The following is a 17,969-nucleotide window of genomic DNA, read 5'->3' as shown; positions in this document are numbered from 1 at the left end:
TATTTCATTTATTCCAACATAAGTTTTTCCTGATATTCCCACATGTAGAATTTTCTCGAATATTTCAACTTGATGACTACGAAAAAGAGGTTATTTTTCCTCATCAAATATTGTTGGAGTGTTTGGACTTTATGCTTGTAGAATGACTGCAGATGTTTCCATGTAGTTCATGTGTGGCCTGCAGGGGGCAGTGATGCTAGCCTGCGGGTCAGAGCCCGTCCAGAGAGAAGAACAACAACGGAGGAGAAGGAAACGTTATTAAAGTGGAAACATGCTAAGCTAACGTCAGCTAACGTGTATAAAGTTGCTGAGCTCGTCAAAGACAAACGTTTCCCAAGTCGCCTGCCAAGCGAGTCCCTGCACGAGATGATAAACGCCTGACATGACATCGCCAGCACGGCGCGAGTCGCCCTCGTCCCCGAGGACAAGCCTGTTTACATGCTGCGGAGGGGCCCCCGGGATATTGACTTAGCAGCCCCCACCCGCCCCCCGTCCCCCACAGCGTCGAGAGCCTGAGAGGAAGAGGCCACAAGATGCTGGGATACATCCCACAGCTAAAAACACACATTGTACTTTTGCTGGGGCTGGTGTGCAGTACTGGGCTGCAACCAGCGGAGGCGCTGTTCTGGTGGGATGGCAAAGGAGGAACAATGGAACTCCACCAGTTCATGGCCATCACCAACTTCATGATTCCAATCGGTACCTTCTTCTCCCTGCTTGGGAAAGTCACTTCCCACTTCCCTTAATGATCACGCGTGTTTTTCTTGCAATTGTAGTTTTAGAATGTGCTGCAAGCCAATAAAAAAAACACCAGGCGTCCACAAGTGGCCCTCCAGCCTCCCTTTGGACAGCCCCGCAACAGGAGTCATCTGTATCAGAGAATGACAAACGTCTTTCATAAGAGCAAAGTGTCTCCGTGCACCAGAGTGAATGGAGGTGACAACAGCATGGAACCATTTCCTGTGAAATGTCCCCCCTGCTGGTGCCGCCCCCCCGCGGGGGGGCCGAGGACAGTAAGTCAGAGATGTAATAAAGAGGAATTCCCCCCTGGCTGCTTTCCCATCCCTTTGTGTTTAAAAAAAGCAAGCTCGGGGAGGCCAGAACTAAACAATGTGACTTTAGAGGCCCCCTTCATGCTCTTCCCACCACGAGCCCCCCCCCCCCTCAAGCATCTCGGCCCGCTTCCTGTTTGGGCTCTTTGGAATATCTCGGCTTTTTACACCTGTCAAGGTCACAGTCTTTCCACGACGAGTTGGAGTCAACGAGGCGTCAAAGGCCAACATGTCCATCAACGCATCTTAGCGGCGGCGGCGGCGGCAGAACCTCGGGGCCGTGCAGGTTGTGTCACGCTAGCAAGGCGGCGACGCCAACAAAGCACCAGTCACGCTACTCGTGTTTTCTGAGCCTCGACGGCACCCGAGGGGGGGACGGCCTTTAGTGCGACACTGAGGCGGCGGGATGACCGCTGCACATTGTTTGCTAGGGTGGGCAAAAACGGTAAAAAGGTACTATGAAATACACACACACACGTTTCAATAGTCTCGTTCTCATTGCCGTCCCACGGTTTGATGTCCTACACGACACCATTCATCTAGCTGTACTGTCCACTCTCCTGCCACTAGAGGGAGCCGTTAGGAAAAAGCTCTTGAGGCCAAGTGGTCAACTAAGCAGGGCATCAGTGATGATATCAAACAACAAAGAACAACAACATTGAAGATGATCAATATGAACCATGTTGCTCAACTGCCGGCCCGGGAGCCAAAAGTATGACACGAAACAAAAATAACATTAAAATATTCACTGTAATTGTCCGATAGCCTAAAGTCTTGTTTATTTATACTAATATTTTGATTGATTAGCACATACAAATATCAAGTAATTTTGTTTTAGTGTATAATAATCAAATATTCATAACTTTATGTATTGATTTATTGAATGTAGTGACTTGGAATATTGATTTTTGACATTTCTTGCGCTCTGAAATTCATTTTGCACGTGTCATTGAAGGTATTTTTGTTGAAAAAGACCTGCTTGTGTTTGAAGGTATTTTTTTCAAATAAAAACTGATTTTAATCTTGCTTTCATACGGAACATTAAAGCATCAATAAACATGACGGCGGCCTGAAAGCTGCTAACATTTACACGTTGTTGCTGCAGCAGGAAAGGGGGGGGGGGTGCGTATTAAAACATTGAGCGTTCCCCCGTGGCGTTCAGCGTACATTTACAGTCACATGTGGATAACGTTGTTACTCACCTTGTCAGCATGTCCACGGGGTCGGAAGGGCACTTCGGAAAACGTTGCCAGTGGAGCTGTAAAAGGAGGAATGTTCCACAAAACCAAAGCAACAGCATTTCAAACAAACAAGCGCATCAATGACACTTTTCAGCATTTTCAAAGTGACAGCAGCAAGCCATCAGCAGCAAAAACATCAGTGCACAACAAGCTTGGGCCTCCCAGGCCACCATACCAATGCAGGGTTGAGCTAGACTAGGACTTAGACCCGACTAGGCTGGGCAGCACCACAAAATGGAAGCAACACTGTAGAAAAAGACTCTAATAGTAGGACCCTTATGCCAAAAACAAGGATAACAACAACGATTGAAACCACTCAACAACGACGCCATGAGAAACCACAAACTGCTATCGGAGGCGTCAACCCCGCGCTTTCTAAACAGCCCTGACGTCAGGCTGACAGGTGCCAGCAGGCCCCAATCAAGGCAAAGCGACATTACGACACAAAGCAGCAAACTAGCAAACGCACCAAGAACACAAGCAGGCGCTAGCAAAACAAGCAGCGGTCCTACCTTCGGGCGACGGCCGCTGCTAGGCGTTCATTTGGGGAACTTTGCAGCAAGTTTTCAGCGCAGGTGAGTCGCGGCAGGAAGCGACTTCCGGTCAGCAGGCATGGCTCAAAGGAGCGCGCGCGCGCACTTGCTGCCACTTTATTTCGGCAACCTGGCCGCTACGGACATGCGCAGTGGGTGGGGTGAAGGGGTACGTTTGATTTGTGGCACATCCTTAGCCTGCCTACTTACAGTATGTCACAAATCATGTTGTTATATGGTGTTCTTGGTGATATTAATAATAATAATACAGTATAGTAGGTTCCATAGTGATTTGTATGACTTTTTACATCGATGTAGGTGAAAGTTGAATATGTCAATCAAAATAACTGCAAACAGATTGGTGGATTTGTTTAGTTTTTTCTTTCCTGTCTCATTAATCCTGAGCGACCCCGGGGTGTGGAAAAGTACAAACTATTTCAACGACTTCCACCTGTGGCGGTATCATGCTTCTCATAATAACAATAATAATGATGATGGTGATGATGATGACGTACGCAGCCAAACCGTAGCTCCAGTATCAAATATGGATGTTTCATAACGACACATGAGCCAACAATATGAAATACTCATCAATAAAACATCACAGCAGGGTGAATGATGAGGATATGAAAGAGTAAGAATATCTCCTTGCGTATCAGCAACTAATGAGGACCACATGTTGAATGTTCTCATGCATGTTGCATCATCTCATCATCTCAGCTTTGTGAGGAACAACAAGCCGCATCACCTGAGCGCATGTTTTTATGTTTTTGTCATCCATGTTGACATGAGATGAGGTGTTCACAGAGGATTGTTTTTCCTGCAGCAGCTGCCCGACAGAAGGATGGCTTGGCATTTAACGAAAGCATCACACCCCCCCCCCCCCCCCCCCCCTCCTGCCGGTAATCAAGGATTCATCCAACCTCAGCTTAAGTGTGTACGCTGCCCGACGCGGACAGTGATGTGATTAGCGAGAACACGGCTACAGCGGCGATGGAGGTCAAGCCCTGTCCTCTGGATGGCCTCGCTCGATCAACCATGCAAAGCAGAACACTTCCTGTGGAACCTCACCCCCCCCTCTTATTTCTTAGCACAACAAAGAAGTTCATCATAACTTTTTGATATCTGCTTTTCCTATTTACATAAGCGTGTAGTTTTCAGGCTTGAAGGACTGTAAGAAATGAGGATTTGATGCCAAGGATACCAAGGTGCCTGCAGTGGCCCAGCAAGGTGCACTGTAGTCGGACCAATGCTCCGAGCAGCCGGCGTCCCACCACAGAGGTTCTGGTGAACCTTTTGCACTTTTCAAATGCTGCGTTTTTTTAAAAAATATCAGTTCTCAGCCATTTTTATCAGGATGCCCTCACATCAGCCCGATAATTAGCTAACTACACTTTATTTTTTGACTTGTTCATCTTTTCTGTGTATTATAAAGATATAAAAACAGGTAAAAAGAAGCAGGTAATGAATGCACCGAATGGGATGTACCTATTCCCCCCTATTCAAACACCCCCAGAAAGCTCCAACAAGGTTTTCTATCCACGCTGTGAGCATGTAGTACCAGGTACATTCATGCTAACATGTTATACTTGGAGTATTGTAGTATAACGCCCTTCCTGGGTGCATTGGTGTCACGTAGCGACATAGAAAGGAAGGCTAAACCTAGACTTTGGCTAGTGGCCTGAGGCATTGGGAGCCAGTCAGTGTGTGCTAAAGCTAGCTAGCTAGCTAGCTGCTAGCATAGTTCTTGGCTGTAACAATGTCAATAATACAATGTCACTGTCGCTTGGAAACGGAGCCTTGTTGCTTTCTGGGGTTTTTTTCAGAAGGCTTTATAGGCAGAATAGATTATTAGCTGCCTCTTTAGCTGTTTTGATATATTTAGAACGCCCATAAGGATGGTGGTTGATGGGCAGAATGTGACTTCCATAGCATTGATTTGTAAGTGCTTGTGCAACAACATCCTGTCGGCGCTGAGAAGTGTTTGTTTTCTTGGCGATGCACACACAGCGTGCTTCCTGAGCGCTCTCTGGGGCGACATGCACGCTGTCGCTAGCGAGCGATAGCACGGGAGGCCGATGGCGGGTTGGTGATCACGGCGGTGGCGACGCATCGTCACGTCTCCAACCTCTGCACTTGTTGCCTTTTGACACATTCCGACCCGTTCTGGTTCTTGGCTTTGTCAACCAGGACGCTCTCGAATGACTCGGTCACACCTGAGCGCCCGAAAGTCACCCAGCCGGACTCCCGTTGTTTGTTTTTACTTTCTTTTCCTCGTTTGTCTTTAACTCCGGCGGCCGGCTTCAGGTGACGGCCATGACGGCCTCGCCACCTCATCCATCAAGATCCGTCCTTCACGCGGCCGGGGCAAGAGAGGGGGGGTGAGGACTGCCATCTATCTGTGGTGACATCATTGTCTGATTAGCATCATTGGGCATGGTAAAACAAATTATTACAAATGAACTTTTTGTACACAAAAAGAATAAATGTGCGAGAATACGGAAACAATAGTCGCCATTTGTCTGAGAGAAGTCTGACAAATGATTGACAGCTGAAGCATTGTGTAAAAAAGGGAAACGTGGTCCGGAAGCGTCGGCAACAGGACAGGAAAAAACAGCAATAGGCCAGCTCCCTCAAGCTCCGCCCCTTCACAGCCCATCCAGGGCGAGCCGATGTCGGCTATTAATACAGAGTGTTGACACCGGGCATCACCATACATGTGGGGGGGGGAGGCGTTAATGAAAGATGTGCACAAGTGCACATTAAGAGAAGTGGGAGACAATTTAAAGCAGCGGTAGGGATAAACTGAAAAGCCACAGTACTAACTCCACTTGACGGCAAAAGCAGGACACCAGGGTACCAAAAAGCAGGTACTCTAGGGTACCAAAAAGCAGGTACACCAGGGTACCAAAAAGCAGGTACTCCAGGGTACCAAAAAGCAGGTACACCAGGGCACCAAAAAGCAGGTACTCCAGGGTACCCGGGTCAGCCAGGGTTCCAGGTTTGCCGAGCAGATAGCGTGTGGGTGACGTAATCCACAGCTGGGTGCTGATTGGTCCAGCCCAGCCAACCGGAAAGCCCAACAATGAGCACGCACGCTAACGTTAGCTTAGCTCTGGACGTTGCGGTGGTCGACTCCACAGTCTCTGCTTTGCTGTGTCGGCCCTCAGTCTCCTCTCGGATGAAACACGTCTGTGGAACGATGGGGACTTTTTTAGAAAAATGTAAAGTGAGAGAAAATAAGAGACATTTTGGTCTTTGTAAAGGTTACATAGTGTAGCTTTAACGTGTAAGGGTTACATACTGTAGCTTTAAAGTGTAAAGGTTACATAGTGTAGCTTTAACATGTAAGGCTTACATACTGTAGCTTTAAAGTGTAAAGGTTACATAGTGTAGCTTTAAGGTGTAAAGGTTACATAGTGTAGCTTTAAAGTGTAAAGGTTACATAGTGTAGCTTTAAAAGTGTAAAGGTTACATAGTGTAGCTTTAACGTGTAAGGGTTACATAGTGTAGCTTTAAAGTGTAAAGGTTACATAGTGTAGCTTTAACGTGCAAAGGTTACATAGTGTAGCTTTAAAGTGTAAAGGTTACATAGTGTAGCTTTGTAGCTTTAACGTGTAAGGGTTACATAGTGTAGCTTTAAAGTGTAAAGGTTACATAGTGTAGCTTTAAAGTGTAAAGGTTACATAGTGTAGCTTTAACGTGTACAGGTTACATAGTGTAGCTTTAAAGTGTAAAGGTTACATAGTGTAGCTTTAAAGTGTAAAAGTTACATAGTGTAGCTTTAAAGTGCAAAGGTTACATAGTGTAGCTTTAACGTGTAAAGGTTACATAGTGTAGCTTTAACGTGTAAAGGTTACATAGTGTAACTTTAAAGTGTAAAGGTTACATAGTGTAGCTTTAAAGTGCAAAGGTTACATAGTGTAGCTTTAACGTGTAAAGGTTACATAGTGTAGCTTTAAAGTGCAAAGGTTACATAGTGTAGCTTTAACGTGTAAAGGTTACATAGTGTAGCTTTAAAGTGTAAAGGTTACATAGTGTAGCTTTAAGGTGTAAAGGTTACATAGTGTAGCTTTAAAGTGTAAAGGTTACATAGTGTAGCTTTAAAGTGTAAAGGTTACATAGTGTAGCTTTAAGGTGTAAAGGTTACATAGTGTAGCTTTAAAGTGTAAAGGTTACATAGTGTAGCTTTAAAGTGCAAAGGTTACATAGTGTAGCTTTAACGTGTAAAGGTTACATAGTGTAGCTTTAAAGTGCAAAGGTTACATAGTGTAGCTTTAACGTGTAAAGAGTAAGAATGTTGCAACAGGTCCAAAAGAGTGAAAGTGAGTGATTAAAGGCGAGCGGAGGGGCAGGACCGGGGGGGAGCGAGGTGCTGAGGGGGTGGAGAGGTGCTATTGTGAAAGATGGTGTGTTTATTTGTGTGTGTGTGTGTGTGTGTGTGTGTGTGTGTGTGCAGAGATGGGCCAGCACAATGTGTGTGTACTTCCAGTCAAAATCAGTCATCGCTTTCTGCATGTGCGAGGGGGGGGGGGGGTGTCAGTGTGCGAGGGATGGTATTCCTGCTGGTCTCGCTCCACCAGTCAAGTCCAAGCGGAGGCAGTGGGTCGGCGGCAGACGGCGGCGGTCTCTCTCTGGTGGGAGTCTGGCAGCATCGGCAGCCTTCAGGTACAAATCAGCTTCTTCCTTCTGACTTTTCCCAAAGCTTGAGCGGAAACTTCCAGACCGCTTTGCTCTTTGCCACCTGTTGTTGCCGTTTGTCCAAGTAGTCCGTGTGGAAGTGGGGGGGCAGGAGAAGGAAACGGGGGCACGGGGATGAGACTGGAGCTTGTAAAACCAATTCAGCCTGCCTGAAAAGACGAAATGCAGGGAGTGAATTCCCTAAGAAGTACAGGTTAAGAGCACTAAAACCTTTTTGTGGAGCTTCTTAAAACAAACGTTGTGATGGACTTCCATCACTTGCTAAGACTGAGATTGTGATTGACATTTGACAGAATAAGAGCGCTAAATAAGAACGGAAATAAAAGAAACCAGGCGGCGTCGAGGCTGTCCCGCATACAAAGCCAGCGTGTAGTCCCGTCCTTCCACGGTCACCAGCGAATGTTTACGGTCCAAGCAGACGCTCCCGTCCCAAAGAAGACTAACACAGGCTGGAAAGTTGAAGGTGGAATGTGTTAGTAGTAGTAACACACACGCTACTCCCAGTAGGACTACTTTCTGCTTTTAAATAAATATTTGTATTTTACATTTCAAGAAAAAATCCACCCGCAGAGAGGATGTACTCAAATATTCATCATGTGTATTGTGTATGTTGGCCCCGTGTACCCATGACTCATGATTGTTTTATTGGTACTTTGCTTCACTTTCATGGAAACCAAAATTGTATTTTGTTCTTCACATTATTCTTCCTCCCGTAGAGCCATGAGTACACTAATACTCCAATACTCTAATACTGTAATACTGTAATACTGCTGCCATTTGTCTTCATAAAACATAGCAAACATGGTGTATTTCACACATGGTGGCAATGCCTCATTTATAGAAAATAATGATAAATAAATAAAACTCTTGTGCGGCGTACGGTAGACGGCAAGGAGAGGAAAGAGGCGGGGCTCCCCACCGACTTCCATCGTTTGTGATTTTTCGTTGAGTTACCACCTTTAGCCCTTTTGGCTCCCTGCATTTCTTCTTCCTCTAAAGGTGGCGTGGCAACTTCCTTTGGCCCCATGGCAGGTTATTTAGCAGTCAGACCCAATTAAGAAAATGATGCTCCCTCAACAAGAAGCAAAGTTTGAGTCGGGCTCCAGTCGGGAAGATGATACACGAGCAAACCGACGAGTTTGGTTCACGCAATGTTTGAGGTTGAGTTGAAATTGTCATCAAAAAGTCAAGTCAAGGGTCAGGTGGACTAGAAGGTTGTCAGACAGGTTGTTTTGGGAGCAGATGGAGCACATCCATGACTGCTCCTCTTCCATACACGTACCACGCTGTATGGAGGAAGTCCATGGATGTTGACCGGGTGAGGCGGAGAGGCTTTTAGGCGTCAGTCAGCATCATTGTACAAACGCGGTCTATTCACCGGCCACGTTTCTTCCCAGCATTGAGAAGCTTTTTGACACGTAAAATGACCTTTTTTTTCCCGGGTGAAAGTGGATGTGTTTAGGTAGCTTTTAAAAGTGTCGTAAAGAGTCGCAGGTAAGATGAAGCCGAGGTGATAATGGCCTGGTATAAATCATTAACTCCATCAAGTCCACATTGCGCTCGTGTCCATGTGCGGCCAGCTAGACGGGTAGCGGAGTGGCTAGGGTGGGGGATGTTGACATATCTGTGTTGACGGGAAGTCTGTTTTTTTATTTACCGATTTAACTCCACGCCACGTTCCAGGACCTTCCCATGATCCCGGGAGGAAGGAGGTTGTTTTGAATTACCTTAAAAAGAGGCTATAAATGGAGGCGCGGCATTCGGCCACAAAAATGACCTCCAACTTCCTGCTGCCTTGCTTTGTTGACTGTAAGCAGCGAGGATGCAGCTTGGAAGTCGTGTTTGCCTTCCTGCCTTCCAGGCGCTCATGCCGCAACGTGCTAATGTGCATCTTCAGCGGCTAAATCGCCCACTTCCACGCCTGCCCCCCCCCCCCTCTGCTGCCTTGTTAGCGTCTGTGGAGGCGCTCTCCGCGCAGGCATTTCCCCGCATCAGGTGATAAAGACGCACGGTTTCCCTCAGGACTGTCATCTATCTGTGGCGCTGAGTGGAGCGCGTGTCATCGCCTAATTGGCATCATTTATTTTAACAACAGAACACGACGTTTGACTTGATGCGTGATTTTACAAATGTGCACCTCATGTTGCACGGTATGATCCACCGCCAGGTCAGCTTCATCGACTGATCCCTCCTACTACCTCTTCTTATTCTTCATAAATCCTCCAGGAACAAAATATCTAAATAGAACAAACAATAATGCTTGTGAATGGTAAAGGTTGAACGTTAGCATGAATGCACCAAAAGCAGAAGGAAAGCATGTGGTAAAGAACTTATCTGCATGGAATGCGGTCTTCCTTAGAACGGGTTCCTCACCCTCCAAAGTCTGGTCTTGGAAATCAGTCCACTCGTGTTTGTGTAATCCTGCTAACACACAAAGAGAAAAGAGGCATTCATGTGACGTATGTTTATTAGTATATTTGCACGTGTTCGGCCATTATCTGGTGTACCTAATGAGGTGGCCAGCCGTGATACAGTCCACGCCAGCACAAGGAGGCCGTTAAGCATGGAAAACACGTGCGTGCGCCTCCGCCGCGCCGCCTGTGCAGGAAGATAGGCGGTGGTTGTGTTGCCTTTGGCGGCCCCCGGGCGTCCACACGCAACGATCCCACATCTGCAACTGATAGTCTCGTTTCCTCAACGCACCGACGGGTTTGATTTCTCACCACCGGTGGGGAAGGTGCAGACTGAGGAGATGGAATGCAGGCTGGCCTGGTCTCCTAAAGGTGCACACTTGGTGCACACACAAGTCGTTACAAGTCTTCATTAGATTAGTGACAAAGATGAAAATTATTATGGTTTTTAAATTTAATGGATAGTACCTTATTGCTTTGCTTTCTTTTTTTCTTCTATTATACATACAGGATTATATAGAAAATATTTATTAAATTACAAATTAAATTGCATATGTATTTGCATATATCTTTACATATCCTCCATACATTATTTACATATATTCATATTCTATGCCACTATTATGGTATTGTGGGTGTATATACATATTTTTAGTATTTTGTATTAATTTTAGTCATTAAAAATATATATTTTTCATTCTTATTATTGTACAGATAAATGAGCGCTTAGTAGTGCTTGCTATTATTATTATTATTATTATTATTTTAGACATGATTGTATTGAGCCGCCGGAAGGGGAACAGCATCGTGAAGCAAGGGCGCCATCTGGTGGCGACACCCAGCTTAGCTCACGTCTAAGAACAGTACTCCATTTTTTCTCGTGTTAAAAATATCTGCATGACAACACAATATATATTGCAGACAAAAATATTGTTACAAATGATTTCAAGACTTTGTAAACGCTTTCGTTCATAATTTGTCAGCCGTAATTCCCCACAATTAGTGACAAGCGGCTTTATGAATAGTTTAGTGCGAGCCGCATCCATTATTTGGGGCCAACTAATGAGGCCCACGGCGTCATTAAACATGTAAAAGAGAGACTTTGTTGTTGTTTTCTTGGCGCTTCCTCCGGTACAAATGAAGCTAGCGCTAGCCCGAGGCCAATTTTCCACCGCACGCAGGTTTGGTTTTCTCACAGAGCAAAAGTTTCCAGCGAGGCGAATCCCCGCTGTCTTGTTTGTTTAGGTGTGTGCTGATTAGAAGTTCTCACGCTGGGCCGACGTATCGCGGCGCAGGCGGGCTGTGAAACGTGACGTGTCTTCTATAGCTTCCATGTTTAATGGCGTGCTCAGGCAAGCTGGCCTCAATGTTCTCCTTCCGGGTACTTACAGTCCACCCAGATGGACGGGCCACATGATTAACACCGCTCGGCTTTACTGTCGCCCTTCATTAGCCCATTAGACGATAAAAGGAGGAGCCGGGCGGCAAATGTCTGAATAACGATGTTCCCGAGGAGCATTTTTGGAATATCGAATAACGGGCGACATCTGTTTTTCATGGCATCCTATTTTAGCGAGGTAGCATAAAGCATCAGGACGGCTTTAATGTGCAGGTCGGTAATGAGCTTGTGTAGGGCGAGACTTTCATGGCCGCTCGTGTGGATTAGCGTTTATGGGCCATGCCGGTGCTAATGATGGCGCTGCCTCGTGACGCTTTTTTTTTTCTTGTCTTTGCTTTATAGGACTGGCTGAGGCCCTCGCCCAAGGCCTGTATTAGTCGCCACGAGCGCCCTGCAGACAGGGACCCCCACAACCACCCCCCAGCCCTAGCCCCGCCCCCTGTTTAAACGGCCCTGGCTCTCTGGCAGTGAAAAAGCCAAAATGGAGAACGTCACGGCGGGGGCGAGCAAGGCGATAAACCTGACGTGCGGCATGTCGGGAAACCACAATTTCATCTTCACGCTGGTGCCCATCGTCTACGGATGCAATTTCATCATCGGCATGGTGGGGAACAGCATGGTGGTGGCCGTCATCTACTGCTACATGAAGCTGAAGACGGTGGCCAACATATTTGTGCTCAATCTGGCCGTGTCTGACCTGACCTTCCTCGTGACGCTGCCCATGTGGGCCACCTTCGCCGCCACGGGCTACCACTGGCCCTTCGGCGGGTTCCTGTGCAAGACCAGCGCGGGCCTGGTCATGTTCAACCTCTACACCAGCACCTTCTTCCTCACGGCGCTCAGCATCGACCGCTACCTGGCCATCGTGCACCCGGTGAGGTCGCGGCGCTTCCGCACGGTGGTGTACGCCCGCATCACCTGCGTGGTCATCTGGCTGTTCGCCTTCGTGCTCAGCGTGCCCACGGCGCTCACGCGAGACGTGCACCGCATCGCCAACTCCAACACCACCGTGTGCGGCGTCCTGCACCCGACCACCGAGAACCGCGTGCGGCTGAAGGAGCTCCTGCTGGCCATCAGCCTCATGAAGAGCCTGCTGGGCTTCCTGGTGCCCTTCGTCATCATCATCACCTGCTACTGCTTCATCGGCCGGGCGCTGCTGGCGGCCAGGCACATCCAGAAAAGCTCCCGTTCCCGTGACGACGAGGTGCTGCGCATGCTGGCCGCCGCCGTGCTGGCCTTCTTCCTGTGCTGGATGCCCCATCAGGTCTTCCACTTCCTCCAGGTGCTCACCCAGCTCATCCTGGTGGAGAACTGCGCCGTCCTGGAGATCATCGACACCGCCATGCCCTTCACCATCTGCCTGGCCTACTTCAACAGCTGCGTCAACCCCATCGTTTACGGCTTCGTGGGACGGAACTTTCGCAAGAACCTGCTGCGCCTGCTGCGCTGCTCGCCCGCCGGCGCTCCGGGGCCTCACCCCAGCATCAGCTCCAAAATGAGCGCCCTTTCTTTCAGAGCCTCCGAGGCGCTCAGCCTGACCGCCAAGGGCAAGGCCTCTGCCGACGGCAAGTAGCGCCAACAGGATGGAGCTCGTTCCGGTTTGCAGCCAACGAAGAAGAAGAAGAAGAAAGTCCGTGGTTGGAATCGCCCCAACACCCCGAGCACTGAAGCACGCTAAGACTGTTGTGATGTCCTGTAGGGTCCATGAAATATCCAGAAGAAATGCGTCACCGGATGTAACAACCCTACATTTGCATGGGTGGCGTGTTTTCCAGTTTTGTCCTCTCCGCACCAAAAAAGTAGCCTTTGTGCAGAACTCCAACTGTTTGGGGTGTCACCAGATGTTGCGGGATGAAACGGGACAGGATTTCTCGGCGATGATTAAAGATGAAAATGAACTTGATCATTGTTTTCCAACAAGAACCGTCACTCATACGGTCTCTTTGTCTTGGCGGGTGGAGGCGGGGCCGCGAGCGTACACACAGAGTGCAGTGTAACCTTGTTGAAATCTAATTGGTATTTTTATTTTGTACTCTTCCATAAAGTCAAATCTTGTCTCGTACACAGTATCTCATGTATTGTCTGGCCTGGTGACACCCCTAGTAACTGTACTGTATATGAAGCTGGTATGTTGTGGTATTTGTACTGTATTTGTATGTAATGAAAATGTGTTTGCCTAATAAATACTTCTTAAAAGTCTGGTCGTGTACATAAAAATACTATTGTCCGTGCGGGTGGTTGTCTTTATGCTATTTAAATATGTTGATAGTGTTTTCTACCGTCTACGTTGTGAATATAAATTGTGAGTACGTGGAAATAAATCATGTCATGTGTTGTGCAGTACTTGTGTCTTTATGGTAAAAATGTTCACCTTGCAGGTTTATCCCTGACGTCCATCAATCATTGACTCGGCATCCTAAAAATAACATGCATGTGTGATTGGCGGACGGCGGGCGTTATAAGAAGCCCGCCGAGGCCAGGTCGGCCCCACTCGCCAACATGAGGTTCTTCCTGCTTCTGGGATTGCTGTGCGTCGCCGTGGCAGACGTCACTCGCTTTGAGGGGTAAATTTTTCTTCCTCGTCAAGACACAAAGAACTATTCCATTTTTAGTGTAGCGGCGACAATATGAGACCCGCTGAGCAAATCATAGCTTCGCTTGGGCGAGCTGATGCTAGCATGGCGGCATACTGTGACAAGTGCTTGCCATCCATCAAAGGATTGTGATGTAGTTCAATTAGCCTCCCGTCAGCTAAAATTATGGTTGTTTTCTGTGAAGAAGAACAAAGTTGTCATCTTGGAGAAACATCTCCAGGAGAAATTAGGATCTTTTTTCCCCCAACAAGGATAGCAGTGGTATCATTTACAATTATTCTCCGTGGAATCATCTGCAGTCAATCTTATGCGGTCTAATCATCACTGTCACGTTTGCTTCCAAAGAGAGAGGGTGTTACGTCTGAAACCTGAGCTTCATGAACATGTGACGCTGATTAAGAACCTGGCCAAGAGCATTGAGGTAATTCTACCAGCAAGACAAACGGTGGGAAGGTACTGAATGCCAGGACTCGTTTGTCTCTGGCGCCACCTGCAGATCGACTTCTGGAGCCCCGAGAGCGCCGAGCTGGTGACCATCGACATTGACGTGGACATCCGCGTGCCCGCCATGTACCTGGACATGGTGCACGCCGCGCTGCTGCAGAGCGACATGGCGCACCAGTGAGTGAAACGACTCGCCAAGATTGAAACGTCACGCCAATTCGGGAACCCATAGGCTCAGAACTCTTACGAATCTTCCAATAGGGTCCTGATTGAGGATCTGCAGGAGGCCGTCGACGCCCAAGCGGACAACAAGGCTTCTCCCAGAGCCCACAGCTACACCAAGTACAACACCTGGAACGACGTAAGACGATTTACAACTAATCATTGGACTCCGACGTAAGGGTTTCTACCTGGTCCAGGTCCAAAACGTACCCCCTTATAGTGTAGAAGTCAAGTGTCAAGGACACCAAAGTATTACCTCTACTAGAGGGTTCTACTGATTCAAGTCTCGGCCCAAGCTGATTTGAGAGTTCAAGTTCTTATTCCAAAAGTACCGGTCCTTTGGTTTCAGGTCCAGGCATGGATCTCATCCATTTCCTCCTCCAACCCAAGTCTGATCAGCAAACAGGTGATTGGAAACACCTATGAGGGACGCCCCATGACCGTCCTCAAGGTATGCCAGCATTCCTTCCTTGAAGCGGGAATTTTGGTACCTTTGGTGTTGGCCGTGTTTGGGAATGACGTTTTGCTATCATCGCAGATCGGTAAGAAGAGCAGCTCCACCAAGCCCGCTATCTTCATGGACTGTGGCATCCACGCCAGGGAGTGGATCTCTCCTGCTTTCTGCCAGTGGTTTGTCAAGGAGGTGCGAGTCCATCAGCTGTTTTCGTTTCCAGAAGCAGAAACATGAGCTAACCGTGTCCTTCAGGCTCTGTCCACATACGGCAAAGATTCCCAGATGACCAGCCTGCTCAATCAGATGGACGTCTTCGTCCTTCCCGTCTTCAACATCGACGGCTACGACTACACCCACAAGAGCGTAGGTGACAGGACCGCAAACTGTGCTCGCGTGGAGATGAACGATCGATGTGCTTCTTGTGTTGTTCACTTTCAGAACAGGATGTGGAGGAAAACTCGCTCCAGGAGATCTGGATCCAGCTGCGTCGGCGCTGATCCCAACCGGAACTGGAATGCCGGCTGGTGCAGTAAGTGGGATCAGGATGATTTCTGATGAATATTTCATTTCGGGCTGAGCGACAAACGTTCACACGATGGCGTATTTGTCGCAGCCATCGGCGCCTCCAGCAACCCCTGCAGCGACACCTTCTGCGGCTACAAACCCGAGTCGGAGATCGAGGTCAAGAACGTTGCCGACTTCATTCGCAGGAACAAGTCCGTCATCAAGGCCTACATCACCATCCACTCGTACTCGCAGCTGCTGCTCTTCCCTTACTCCTACACCTACGAGCTGGCCGCCCACCACAGCGAGCTGGTCAGTGCTGGCGTCCCTCAGCAGCTAAAGAGCGCCATCACACCCTTTTGGCTCCCGGCGGGAGGGCGGGGTTTCCGGGGTTGTGAAGCTAACACTCGCGCCTCAGCTCCTCGCACTCTCACACCAGCACATTCCCTAATTTGCCCTCTCCTCCGACACTTTAAGGAGCTCAGGAACAAAAGACAGAGCTCGCTGAGGAATTTCATTTCCTGAGCGTGCGTGCTTGTCACGCCTAAATTTCATTTCCTGTCGGCTGTTGCGGAAATATCCGTGAAAATGCCGACGGATGATTGTCACACATGCTTATAGGTGGGATTCTTTTCAGCGTGGTACGGATCTTATTCATGCGGATTCATCTCACTGTTTGTCTGAGGATACGATCCCTCCTGGTCATCAGTGCTTGTTGTAGCCATGGGGCACATGGGCTACTGCCCCAGGCAGGGGAACACATTCTATTGCTCAGTGCTCATTTACTGATAGTACATGTGTCAGATGGGCGCCCTCTATAGGCGGGGTATCGGTGCCCATTTACTGCTCACATGAAGTGGAAACGGTCACATGGAAATTCGACTTTCCCATCATCCAAAGCATCATCCAGGGCACAATAGAAGCTAAAACCGACACTGCATGTCATAAAAAACATTTACCTCAAACCTATTTTGTCAACGCTTGGACTGGAAAAAAACGGACTGGTAAGTGTGGAATTGTGTTTTCTCATCAAATCACTGTGGCTTTCTACGTTGTAGATGAAGATCGCTCAGGGAGCTTCGGCTGCTCTTCGTAGGCTGTACGGGACTCGCTACACCAGTGGACCCGGTGCAACAACCATCTGTGAGTACATTTGTCTCAGTAAGCAGGTACTGGCATGAAGGGAGGGTAGAGGAGCAAAATGGCACGTTGAGGCAGGAAGTAGTAACTCTAAGTAACTCTAGTAACTCTAGTTCTAGTAACCTGCTTGGAGGAGTTACAGTAGATCACCACTATTCACAGAGGTCACATTCTCAGACCACCCCCAAATGGTGGTAAAAGTCATTAGACGGACAGAAAAATAAAAACCAAAATAATCATCAGAAATCTCCCCAAAATCCAAATGTCAGCACTAGGAAATAGCAACCGGAATATTTCAGATGCCAAAACAAATACTTGGCTCATCAGCACATCCCTTTCCAGACCCCGCCGCCGGAGGCTCCGACGACTGGGCCTACGACCTGGGAGTGAAATATTCCTTCACCTTCGAGCTGCGCGACACGGGTCGTTACGGCTTCCTGCTGCCCGAGTCTCAGATCAAGCCCACGTGCGAGGAGACCATGCTGGCCGTCAAGTACATCGCCGCCTACGTGCAGAACAACCTCTATTAAATAGCCCGCTAGCAGCAGCAGCCGCGGCTTCCTGCCAACCGGTTCTCCTTTCTACGCATCCCCCCCTCCGGCCCCCGACAACCTCTCCACCATCTCCAGCCCGTATCCATGGAAACGGTCACCACCCGCCATGTTTGCTTGCTGTGCTTGACAGAAAGTCAAGATGAGTGTGAACAATAAAATCAATGATCCATCCCCACGTTGAGGAGTGCATGCTTTGTGTGTCTGCTGCTTGGTCGAAAACTAAACAAAAAACGTGGAGGCACGACGCAAAATGCCTTAAATGTAAATGATCCCAATTACTATCAACTTTTTAGTCGTGAAATCAACTGAATTCAAAGTATTGGATCATTATTTACTTTCATTTTATATCATTTCTATCCTTTATAGCAGTAAATGGTCTTGCTTCATGTCCACACGATGGCGCTAAAGCATCACAAAACAGCTGGTGGCAAGAAGGCATGTTACCAAACGGGGGTAGAAAAAATTATTTTCCAAAAACATTCAGTGACTCCACCTTAGAATGCGATGAACATGTCCACAGTCACGTCCACGAACTTATACTTATTGATGTTTGAATGTGTCCAAATGATTAGGAACAGCTCTCAGGGTGATGCAGTGCAGTTGGACACCACTGCAATTCACAGTACAGCCATAATAAAGATTAACATAACAAATATGCACTAGTTTCTGAATGAAAATGAACATTATCATCACATTTGTGTGGGTGTACCTCATATGAAG

At 47.9% G+C, this 17,969-nt stretch overlaps 2 protein-coding genes and 1 long non-coding RNA gene across 3 annotated transcripts; 2 read left to right on the top strand and 1 right to left on the bottom strand.

The window, feature by feature from the left end:
• Positions 1-6,816: 6,816 nt before the first annotated feature.
• Positions 6,817-10,446, bottom strand: LOC131108682 (uncharacterized). The gene is made up of 3 exons (XR_009120508.1): positions 10,035-10,446; positions 9,665-9,948; positions 6,817-7,676 (listed from the first exon to the last, which is right to left on the bottom strand). It is a non-coding gene; the product is annotated as an uncharacterized LOC131108682 (long non-coding RNA).
• On the top strand, positions 7,336-13,677 carry agtr1b (angiotensin II receptor, type 1b). Its single transcript, XM_058059893.1, has 2 exons — positions 7,336-7,494; positions 11,680-13,677. The coding sequence occupies exon 2, from the start codon at positions 11,819-11,821 to the stop codon at positions 12,908-12,910; it is 1,092 nt and encodes a 363-aa protein (XP_057915876.1). The 5' UTR covers positions 7,336-7,494; positions 11,680-11,818; the 3' UTR covers positions 12,911-13,677.
• A 133-nt stretch (positions 13,678-13,810) lies between these two features.
• Positions 13,811-17,424, top strand: LOC131108676 (carboxypeptidase B-like). The gene is made up of 11 exons (XM_058059887.1): positions 13,811-13,901; positions 14,277-14,352; positions 14,428-14,552; positions 14,637-14,736; positions 14,947-15,048; positions 15,136-15,240; positions 15,304-15,414; positions 15,490-15,580; positions 15,665-15,867; positions 16,614-16,698; positions 17,038-17,424. Exons 1-11 carry the CDS (start codon positions 13,837-13,839, stop codon positions 17,223-17,225), a joined length of 1,251 nt encoding a protein of 416 aa, XP_057915870.1. The 5' UTR covers positions 13,811-13,836; the 3' UTR covers positions 17,226-17,424.
• Positions 17,425-17,969: the final 545 nt, after the last annotated feature.

This window comes from Doryrhamphus excisus, chromosome 21 (assembly GCF_030265055.1).
Source record: "Doryrhamphus excisus isolate RoL2022-K1 chromosome 21, RoL_Dexc_1.0, whole genome shotgun sequence".
Classification (NCBI taxonomy): Eukaryota; Metazoa; Chordata; class Actinopteri; order Syngnathiformes; family Syngnathidae; genus Doryrhamphus; species Doryrhamphus excisus.
The sequence above is the reverse complement of the archived record's forward strand: the minus strand, read 5'-3'. Positions and strand labels throughout refer to the sequence as shown.